This window comes from Panthera leo, chromosome A1 (genome assembly GCF_018350215.1).
Source record: "Panthera leo isolate Ple1 chromosome A1, P.leo_Ple1_pat1.1, whole genome shotgun sequence".
NCBI lineage: Eukaryota > Metazoa > Chordata > Mammalia > Carnivora > Felidae > Panthera > Panthera leo.
The window spans coordinates 178,008,444-178,020,245 of NC_056679.1; the positions used below are offsets into that span (position 1 = coordinate 178,008,444).

At 41.4% G+C, this 11,802-nt stretch overlaps 1 protein-coding gene across 2 annotated transcripts in view; it reads right to left on the reverse strand.

Annotated features, from left to right (window-relative positions):
* Nucleotides 1–11,783, reverse strand: part of RANBP17 (RAN binding protein 17) — a 333,558-nt gene extending 321,775 nt beyond the window's left edge. The window contains exons 1-2 of one of the 2 annotated variants that reach the window (XM_042946863.1): nt 11,622–11,783; nt 1,986–2,132 (exon numbers count right to left, since the gene is read on the reverse strand). In XM_042946863.1, coding sequence (XP_042802797.1) covers nt 1,986–2,132; nt 11,622–11,639 — 165 coding nt within the window. In that variant the 5' untranslated portion in view covers nt 11,640–11,783. The remainder of the gene's footprint in view (nt 1–1,985; nt 2,133–11,621) is intronic. The other variant, XM_042946871.1, reaches the window with a different exon arrangement.
* Nucleotides 11,784–11,802: the final 19 nt, after the last annotated feature.

Consider the following 11,802-nt stretch of genomic DNA (forward strand, 5'->3'; position numbering starts at 1 on the left):
AGTTTGAAATGACTGAAGACCTCCATGAAGAGTCTGTGTGGAACTACAGGCCAGAAATATTTTCAAAGAAACTGAGAAAACACTAATTGTGTGCAGCCTGAAGTGGTATCTGCTAAGATGTGTCACGAGTGGTGGTAAAAATACATGGAGCAGAAAAGGGCTTAGTTGTACAAACTTAAAAAGCTTACAAAAATGTAAGAGTCTAAAACCTATGGTTCTTCATTGTATTATTCTTCAGTAGATACTTTGTAGTAAATTATTTGAGTCTATCCTGTGTTAATGAATAGGTGGTGTAAACAGTAGGCTTCAATTCAACTTTGGTGAACTTATCTTCATTCAGTTCTGTGAATTTCTGTCAGAAATAGGAGCTGAAAGTCCTGACTTGCCCACCCACCCCCGACCCACCACACACACAGTAGCTGAATAGCTTAGCAGAGGTAAAGTTTTACTGCAACTTTGTTTAGCTCAGGGCTGAGACTGACATTTTCTGAAGAGAAGAACCATTTTAAACCACCACTGTTGAATGTGAAGTGGCTTTGAAAATTAGCTTTTGCAGCAAACTTGATAATGTAATTTAATGAATTCACCCTAAAGTTACAAACTTGCCTAAAAGGCAAATAGTGCTTAGTACTTATATTACAAAACTTATAATGCAGCAAAGTCATTTCATAATAACTAAACACTGTTTCAATCACAACTAGTATTAAGCTGCTTTATATACTTTCCACACCATCAAAGTTAAAAGTGGCAAGATCTCTATTCTTGGGTATGTTTTCTGAGCACCAACTATAGTTCCAGCAGTATTTTTCAGACCCTGATGCAAGTGCAAAGGAAATTTCCATATTTTAAAATCCATTTAACTGAGCAATTGAGGAGCTTCCACCTAACCTTCAATTGGAAGGGACGAATCTGCAACATAATGACATTCTGAAAGGCAAACATCAAGAGCAGTTTGAACAGAGTTCTATAAATGCCTTCTAAGTGATGAATGTGCTTAATTAAAACCATGTTTATGGACTGATATCAATACTTGGCAGTACTTATCTGTGTGAAAAGACATTTTCAAAGACAGAATATAAAAAATTTCATTACAGATCTGTAGTAACACATGAACATCAGCAATCAATTTGATGACAGAAATACTAACTTTGAACCCCAATTAGGTCAATTGTATTATCCCCAAAAGAATAATTTAATTCTTCTGAGTAGACGTGTATTACAAAAAACTGCACTCAATTATTATACTGTCAGTTTCAACAATAAAATTTTGTGGAAATCTGTTTCTCTCTTCTTATACATGTACTTACAAAATATCCTCGATTTAGCCTCTTGGCCTGCAAAACCCACAGTATTTACAATCTGGCCCTTTACAGAAAAAGTTTGCTGACCTCTGTTCTAGTTCATACAGTCTCCTACTGTAGCACTACCATATCGTTCTTTAGCTTTTTATTTACACATTTATGTCTCTCCGACTAAACTAGAAGTTACTTTGGTGCGTGTGCATAAAACAAGTAGGTAGTACTAGGCCTCGTTTTACATTTAAGTATTTGCTCCATGCCTGCCGAGTGAATGGCTAAGAATCTCTAGAAGCAGGCAAGAGTTAGCATTCCTATGAATCATTCCTTCATGTTTCACAGTTAATTACAATCTGCCTCTCTCACCTGGAATTTTTTTTTTAAAAAAGCTCCTAATCAACTTTCTAAAAATGCAACCTTTGCCCACTACTGTTATGAGACATCAAAAAGGGCCAAGAAGAATCAAGAAATTATTTCAATTCATGCCTATTTCCACCTCTTGGCCTCTTCCCTAAGTTTGCTTTCCAGGCTTTCCAATTCTTTCTATGATTAATCTCTTTGACAGTGAAATAAACTACACTAAAAGGACATGCAGCACTATCAATTATCATTGCTAAACTACACAAGCTCATTAACACTGACATATATCTCCTGGTATTTCATGGTTAATCGCTGTTATCAAATACTTACTGTTCCTTGTTCTAATAAAAGTTGACACTTGCTGAGACATTCTGGGCTGTCAATAAGTTCCAGGAGTGCTTTCTCAGCCTCTATTCTTTGCGTAAGATCAGTCCCTATGTAGAGGTGAGTACATAACACTTCCAATTCAGCCAAACTCTTGAGAAGAAAAAAGAAATTAACATTTTACTTGAGTGAAAAACAAAAATAAGTTAAATGTATTAATCACAGGACCTGAGGGATGCGAATACCATGCCTGTATTCATCAATTCGATAAATGTTTATGGGGCTACGGCTACCAACTAGGGGTCACAATGGTGAACAAAAAAATCTCCTAACTCCAAATTATTTATTTATAAATTGATAGTGCTATGGTGGAAAAGTAACAGTATAGAAAGAAAAGGACTTGCCTAATTGAAGGAGTATGAAAGTAGTAACAACTTTCAAATGTTACTGCCTAAAGTAGTAACATTTATCCGAAAAGGGTGAGCCAAACAAAAAAAGACTAGACAGCAGTCCAGGCCAAGAAATAGCCTGGACTATTTACCAGGGCCCAGAACAGAGCGTAATCATGTCAAGGCATTAAAAGGTCAATATCACTGGTAGACAGCAAGGAGGAGATGCCAAAGGAAGCTAAAGACATAGGCAGGCGGGGATTATCAGGTGCAAGTGGCAGATGCCATGCCAATTACATTATTTCTCAAACTGCAAGAACTTCAATGGATCCATCCATAAAAAAGCAAAGATAATTATAAATATACACTGATCTGGGGCTTCCGAACTAATGACTCATAGTGCTGCAGGCAAACTGTCATGATTTTCAGGAACTATGACCTAACCCCATGTTTTTTCTAGCAGTGTAATAACTAGTTATCATGTTGTAGCCTACTACTTTATAGGCGCAAAGAATAATTCATTCTGTTTAGAAATGTAATTTCATCTGAAGATATAAAACACATGGATAAAACCTAGAGGAAAATGAGATCAGCATTCCTTCCAGCTTAAAACAATTTTTGTTAAAGGCACTTGACAAAAACTACTTCACTTTTTTTTTTTAATTTTTTTAACGTTTATTTATTTTTGAGAGAGAGAGAGAGGGGGAGAGTGTGTGCGTGTGCGAGTGGGGGAGGGGCAGAGAGAGAGGGAGACACAGAATCTGAAATAGGCTCCAGGCTCTGAGCTGTCAGCACAGAGCCTGACACGGGGTTTGAACCTGGGAACGGCAAGATCATGACTCAGGCCGAAGTCAGACGCTTAACTGACTCAGCCACCCAGGTGCCCCAAAACTACTTCACTTTGAACTTGAAATAAAATTAATTCTTTGGAGGACAAAAAAAAAAAAAAAAAAAAAAAGGCACAGATTTCAGTATCAGTAGTTATATGAAGGTAATAGGATATTCCTAAAGAAATGCCACTTTTTATCCTTTCTGGCCTGAATTTTTATGTGGCGGCCTTACAGCTACACTAGTCCAAACATTCTCTCAAATACATATATCTTTGGCTAACAGGAATACAGGCAAAACACTGAAATGAGACTTCCTCTAGCCCTTTTATTCTTTTTCCTTCTCTCTCCTTCTTAGCTCATTTATGGCATTTTCCACTTCCTATCCAGGTCAGAGCCCAACATCCCAGACTTGAGAATTTTCTGCTAGATTGAAAGTAAAAAAGAAAGGTTTCAAATGAATAAATGAAGATAAAGGACCTCCAATGCGCCACATTTTCCACATTTCCCCCAACTTGGCTGGCCCAGCAAGCCCTCAAGAGTACTGCCCCATAATGCTCATAATATTAAAATGTATAGAAAATTTATGGTTCATGAATACATACAAATATCCATATTTTCTCCAAGGGTAAGAAATACAAAAACAGAAAGAGCTACCTTTTTCTCTCTCTTGGCTCATGATCAACCTTAGAAGTCTTTTCCTTCATCTAATAAATTTGAAAGGCTGAATTTTAGAGCTGGTAATAGCCAGAAAATTTAATGATAAACTGATCCTGCTGTCATGCATTCATCTAGGTCTAAGAGTCTTTGAAGAAGCAGACTTTGGATTCAAAAACAACTGGGCCAGAAATAGTGACCTAACTGTTTAAAAACAAAAGGCAGCAAAATAAGTGAGACTCAAACCGATCCTACGGATTTGTTTGGAAGATGAAATGAGTAAGGGTCACATAACTTCTGGCACATAGTAGTACTCCTTATGAAGGCTAGCTGTTTATTAATATGACTGAATAATAATATTGTACTGGCTGGAACTGTATCCTTCTAAAAGATAGGTCTAGGGGCACCTGGGTGGCTCAGTCGGTTAAGCTTCTGACTTCGGCTCAGGTCATGATCTCAAGGTTTGTGAGTTCAAGCCTCCACATCAGGCTCTGTGCTGACAGCTCAGAGCCTGGAGTCTGCTTCGGATCCTGTGTCTCCTCCTGTCTCTGCCCCTCCCATGCTCATGCTCTGTTTCTCTCTGCCTCTCAATGATAAATAAATGTTAAAAAAAAAAAAAAAAAAAAAAAAAAAAAAAAGGTCTAATTCCTAACCCCTAGTACCTTTGAATGTACCCTTATTTGGAAATAAAGGTCACTGCAAATCATTAAAGGTCACTGCAAATCCACCATCCTGGATTTAGGGAGGGCCCTAAGTCTAATGACTCATAAAAGAAAAGAGAGGTACATGTGAGATGCAAAGACACAGAGAGACACCAGGGAGAAGGTCATGTGAAGAAGGAGGCAAAGGCTGGAATGATGAATCTACATGCCAAAGAACGCCAAGAATTGCCAGCAGCCATCACAGAGTAGGAAAAAGGCACAGGGCAGTTTCTCCCTCAAGGCCTCCAGAAGGACCCAATACTACTGGCACATTAGTTTCAGACTTCTGACCTTCATAAGTTTAAGACAATAAATTTCTGTTGTTTTAACCCGCCCAGTTTGCGGTCATTTGTCACCACAGTACTAGGAAACTAATACAAATACAATATTGATCAAATCAATGGGACCTAAGTAAATATATCTGGAAAGATTCCAGAAAGTTCTGGAAATTATTTTGTCTGTTTTGCTATACTGATTTAGAGAACTTCAACACAAAGTAAGTCTGGAGCATATTTAAATAGTATTCATTTAAATCAACAATACTACGAATTACCCCTTTCTTTCCAAAGGTATTTCAGAGTATTAACTGAAAGGCTGTGCAAGATAAAATGGGAGAGGCTTGAACTTTCTCTTACAAAAGGCTAAAACAAAGGGGCAAAAAAATCCAGTCATTCTTTCACTGTAATGATAATAATGAAACACATGGCAGGCATATCAAATCTTTTTAGAGAAAAGGATACATACCTAAAGATCCTTACCCTGGTGGAAAGGCATTATCTAAACATTTAAAACACTCACAATGTGGTGAATGCTGACTGACCAAATAATCTTCTGATTAGCATTTGACTTTCCAGAGAATCTATAAAGAGAGACTTTTCCACAATGAATTAATAAATTTGCATCTTAGTTTTAAACACTGGGGCGCCTGAGTGGCTCAGTCAGTTAAGTATCCAACTCTTGGTCTCAGCTCAGGTCATGATCTCACGGTTTCGTGGGTCCAAGCCCTACATTGGGCTCTGTGCTGACGGCACAGAGCCTGCTTGGGATTCTCTCTCTCCCTCTCTCTCTGTCCCTCCCCTGCTCATGCTATCTCTCTCTCTCTCTCTCTCAAAAATAAGTAAGCTTAAAAAAATTTTTTAAAACAGTGATGTCTACACATACAGTTAACATTAGAATGCCTCAGATAAATGGATCCTTTCTTGATTTGCTGACAAATCAGGTTTGAGTTATCAAAGCTCCTACAAGGCTTAATAGCAATATTAGAAGCCCATAAAAATAACTAATAGGCAGAACAAGTAGAATTGGACATCACTTAACTCCCAAACAATAACTATCAAATACAAACAGACAGCATCCAACTTCCATAGCCTAAGAAACAATAACATAATTCTGCCTATAATCTAAATAAGAATCTTCTACATTATTATGACCTCATCCCTGGCCTTTGTGCTTGACATATAATTAACCCTTAAATGATGTGACTTCTTCTATTCCCGCACATGTATCTATCAATGGGTAGATAGTGAGAAAAACAAAAACAAAACCAGACAAAAAGAGTATATACTGGAAGGCATTATAGGAACAAAAAGCAGATGACAGGTTTCTGGCCAGGGAGGGAGGGAGAGCAGAACAGGATGGGGGAACAGTAAGAGGGATTACAAAGGAATAAAAAGAAACTTTTGGGGGTGATTGACATGTTCATTATCTTGATTTCAGTGATGATTTCACAAGTGTATACAGAAGTCAAAACTCCTGCACAACTCAAATATGTGTGGTTTATTATTTTCCAATTATGTCGTACTATAAGCTGGGGGGAGCGGGGGGGAGGGAAAAAGAATGAACCAGAAAAATTCTACCCCAATTGAATTTAAAACTCAATTACTTCTCTGTATCTTTCCTGCTATCTGGAATTAAGCTTCTTGATTACCATTAACAGAAAATACGTTCCTTTCCCACAAATCTTTGTTTCTTCTTCCCTTTACTACTTTTTCCTGAGCATACCTGAAAGCTTATTCCAGGGTCTCTAGAAACTCTTCCTTCTACAATATATTGGATAGTATCTGTTTTTAGAGCTTTATAGTTTACAAAAGTATTCCCATTCTTTTATTTTTCAACCCATCCTGACAAATGGGCTCCTACAAAGTACATATTTTTAGCCCACCCATTTTAAGACAAAAAAAACCAAGGCCGAGAGATCAAATACATATAAGTTGCTCAAGATCAAGTATGGCGTAAATGGTCAATTTTAAGCCAAATAAATACGAGTCTATATGCCTCAAGAACATGTTTTCTCCTTACCATCCTGGCACCTTGCCACCCTTTACTTTGGCCTGCAAGGAGAGAAGCAGATGATGTCCTACTCCCTACTTTCAACTCTGTCTGCTCATCATTTTTATATCTACCAATTTCTCCCTCTTGGAAAATTCAGAAAGATGCTGAAAATAACCCCAAAATGTCAGAAACTGAATTGAACATACTTCCCACAGACTTCCACTTCAAGTGTCTGTTTTCAGTGGTTTCAAAGGTCTAGACTAGGATCTAGATTCATAACCTTGACGTTAACTTTGTCGCTTCTTCCTCCTTAGTCCCTCCTGTATAGTTAAAGAGTTTGGCCTTACCCAAAGAAAAGTCTGGGCTTTACCCTCAGATTCTAGGAGGTAACTTATATTATATCTGATAGGCCTATTTTTGTTCAGGTGCAAGGGGCTGGAGGGTGCACAGTCCACAGTCTTATGTTGGGGGCTGGCCACATCAGAAAGACCAACTGTGTGTTTAAGGGTGGGGGCTTTGGATCACATGGTATTAGCCTAAAGACTGAGGTCAATCACATGGGCAATGAAAAGTCCATCGTGACCATGTAATGAAGCCCCAATAAAAAGTTCCCTGGTTTGCAATACTCAAAGCATACTGTCACACATACAGGCTGGGAGCGTAATATGTCCCAGTTAAAAGTAAAAGTTTTACTTTTAGGGACAGTAAAAGTTTTGTTTTGCAACCCTCCCAGACTCTGTCCCTTGCATCCCTTCTTTTAATCAATTTCAATCTGTGTACTTTCCCAGTAATAAACTGCATGCATATGACAGCCTTCAGTGAATTCTTTGAGTCGTTTTGATAAACTATCAAATCTGAGGGTAGTTCTAGGAAACTCTCAATATGCAGTCGGTGTCAGAAAGAAGTGAGGGCAGTCTTGCAAACTATATCCTTTAAGCTTGCAGTGTAGCTTATTTCCAGGATATAGTAGTTTGTTATAAAATCTTTTTTTTTTAATTTTTTTTTAATGTTTATTTATTTTTGAGACAGAGAGAGACAGAGCATGAATGGGGGAGGGGCAGAGAGAGAGGGAGACACAGAATCGGAAGCAGGCTCCAGGCTCTGAGCCATCAGCCCAGAGCCTGACGCGGGGCTCGAACTCACGAACCGTGAGATCGTGACCTGAGCTGAAGTCGGACGCTCAACCGACTGAGCCACCCAGGCGCCTTTTTGTTTTTTTAATTTTTTTTAATGTTTATTTATTTTTGAGACAGAGAGAGACAGAGCATGAATGGGGGAGGGGCAGAGAGAGAGGGAGACACAGAATCGGAAGCAGGCTCCAGGCTCTGAGCCATCAGCCCAGAGCCTGACGATAAAATCTTAACAATTCTTTTTAACTACAGACTCAGACTCACCTCTACAGGATATTCATAGACAACAGAGCAATAGAACAGTATTTTCTAACTGTGGCCTTCAGTGCCCTGGATGTCTTCAGCAGCTTCTTTGGGAATGACAGTGGCAGCTTTGGAATCTGCCACCTACTTACCAACCCTAAGCAAAGTATTTAATCCTTCAACACCTCGCATTTGAAACCACAGGTAGTAAGACCCACCTTCCAAAATAATTGTGAAGAGTAAGACCAAACACAAAAAGCTTAACCCAATGCCTGGCACACAACAGATTCACAATAAATTGTAAATAATCCCTTCAGTTACTGATAAATTATACAACACTATCTTGGACTTGCATCTACAGTTTCTCCCATTCAAGTCCATATTGCCAGGATGATCTTTCCCAAACCTCTTTTCCATCATGTTACCAGGACATTTACAATAGTTCACAATCTCATTTAGATTAAATCAGGCAGCCTGGCTGCATATTAAGAAGCATGGCCATACTCCCTGCTTCTGGAACAATTCTGAAAGCAAAAAGATTGACAAACTGGGTACCCTAAATTTTTCCTCATGTCACTTCTTGATTCTCATCTCAATCCCTCTGTTCTATTTTTTTTTATGTTTATTTATTTATTTATTTATTTATTTATTTATTTGAGAGAGAGAAGGCAAACAGGGGAGGGGCAGAGAGAGAATCCCAAGCAAGCTTCATGCTGTTAGCGTGGAGACCGACGCAGGGCTTGATCCCACGAACTATGAGATTACGACCTGAGCCAAAATCAAGAGTCGGACACTTAACTGACTGAGCCGCCCAGGCACTCCTCAATCCCTCTGTTCTATCTTCCTCACTCTGCTCCCAGCTCTATCTTTCCTTATTCTGCCTTCCTCCTCCCAATCTGGACTGTCTCTTCTCAGATGGTAACCCAGATCCATTGCTTCCTTTGGGACAGAGTACCCTAACTCACTTACAGCTTCCTAACCAGGATGCATGTACCTTGAATGGTATGCCTGGGCTATTGATCCCCTTGCCCTCCAGGCTGCCAGGCTTTTGGCTATGAGCAATTTATGTCAATGAACCAGACCATTACCATTTTTTATGTATGCCGTGATGTGAAAAAGATTGTGGAGAAGCGCCCTAACCTCACCTTACACAAGTCCACATCTTTACTCATCGCCCTAATGGCATAATTTTGGACCAGCTACCCTGGTGAGTAGGTGACAGTAAGATATTGACATGAAAGAATATAGAATTATGAGTTATTATGTCTATTCTAACTCTATAGCCTTGGGCAAGTCACAACGGTTCTAAGATTCAGTGTGTTCAAGAATAAAACATATGTATGTATATGTATACATGTAAGTATGTATATATATACACACATATATATATATATATATATACACACACACATATATGCACACCTCTCAAATTAGTTGTGGGGCTCAAAATCTACAATAAGCATGTGAAAATTTAAAATGCTAGGTACCAGTTATCATTATTAATAAATGCTCCTGGAGTTAACTGGAGAACAATATGGTCTCATATGCTGGCAATGCTTCAAACTGAGAAGTTTCAGAGTTTTTTTCTGGCTCCCAAAACTGTGATCTTTAATTGTCCATCTATACTTTCAAGCTGCTGTGAAATACATTCCTGGAAAACCAATATAGGTAGTTTTGGCATTAGCAGCTAATTTTTCCAACACTCTACCTGAATCTGAAGAAGTCTTCCGGGACTGAGTGATTTACTATTATGCATCATCTTCTACGTCTGAAAACTTCCAAACTTCCACCACAGTCTTTAATTTACACCTCAAGATTTACACCTGAACTATGAACACCTGATTACCTTTTTATAACCCCTAAGTCCTCCCTGCAAGATTTTTCCCATGAAAATTTCCCAGAGGGCATGTTTACCAAAATGGAAATAAATAACATTATGTTGACCTGGATGCCCTTAGAAGCCGCAAGGAGTCAAAAGGTAATGTGTGGGGCTCACTACTTCCTGGTCTATAAATCCTAGAACTGTCAATTACCTGACAGGACAGTGGCTGGTTGGAAAGAAAAGATCCTTTGGAAGAAATCAATAAATAAGAAATGAGCCAGTATGACCACAGGCGGTCCAATGAAGTCTACAAAAGAAACGTGTCACATACAGACACTGTCACCACATTATGAAGCTGACTACCCCTCCAAGGACATTGCTGCCATCCACAGCCTCCCCTTCTCGCTTTCCTTTTATATGAACTTTATGCTCCAGCCAGACCAAACTTCTTGCAGAGTGCCATGTTCTTCCACAATTCTTTGCCATCATTCACATGGTCATTTTGCCTCTATACTCTGCCCTTCCTCTTCACCGGGCTAGCTCCTACATTTATTTCAAGACCCACTCGATTGCAAGTTCCCTGAGAGTAGAAATCACAGTTTTGCTAGAGCTGTCTTCAGTGCCTAGCAAAGTAGCAACTCAATAAATAAGTGGAAGAATGGAAGCTCAAAGAAACTCAAAGCATCCCCTCTGAGAACAGTTCTGCCTCACTACTTCTCTACACACACACACACCGGGTTGACGACCCATCTTCAATGTTCCCATGGTATCCTGTGGTTAGTCCTACCATATCATTTTCACATGTACAGTAATTATCTGTAAATTCTATGAGGGCAGGGATGGTAAGATGCTGTAATCCTTTATCCCAGAACTGTGCACAATGCTTGGAGACACGGTTGGGAAGCTCTGTTTGTTGAATGAATAACTGGATGCATATGCCAGTGCAGCCCGAGAATACGGGAGCCTTCCTACTCAAGCACGCGTCCCGTCCTTATCATCTCCACGCTCCTCGGGCACGCAGCCCCCGTTTCCTCCTCCAATAAGGCTCCCGCGAAGCACTCCTTCGCAACTCCCTACAGATACAGCTCCTGCCCGCTCTAGCCAATTAAAATCCAACCGCTGCCGCCGCTCCTGCGGCGAACCCCAGCCCCTTCGCGAGCTGCGTCCCAACCGTGTGAAGTCAGGCGACTGAGCGGCGGCCAGCGACGCGGTGGGAAGGCTGGCCCGGCCCGGCCGGGCTCCCCACCTGCCTGGGCGCCGCCAGAGCCGCCCTTCGCGCCGCGCCCCGAGCAACGAGTTCGGGCTCCCGCGCCGCAGGTCCTCAGCATCCGAACCTCCCCTGAAGGGCGAGCTCCAAACCTGGCCCTGCCCCTCCACCCGCCACCCCAGAGCTCGAGCCGTCCCCTCCTCGGGCCCGGGCCCGGGGTGTGCAGCCCAGGCCAGTGCCCGAGTCTCCCACCAGGGCGGGGGCTGGGACTACGAAGCCCCGTCAGCGGCCCCGCGGCCTCCGCCACGGTTCTCGGCCCTCAGTCTCCAGACCCCAGCGCCCCGCCGGGTTCCCGAGGCGGCGGAGCGGGGACCCGCGGTGCAGAGCGCACTGACCTGGAAGTGCAGCGCCATCTTCCCGGGAGGCGGCGCCGGCCGGCCGCCCCGAGCGCCCGAGGGGAGGGAGCAGAGGCGGGCGCCGCGGAAACCCCAGCCGCCCGCGGGGTCCCTGCGCCGCTGGTTTGCTCGCACGTTCGTCGCCTCCGCCTCGCGGCCCCTGCGTTTGAAGCGCTGGACG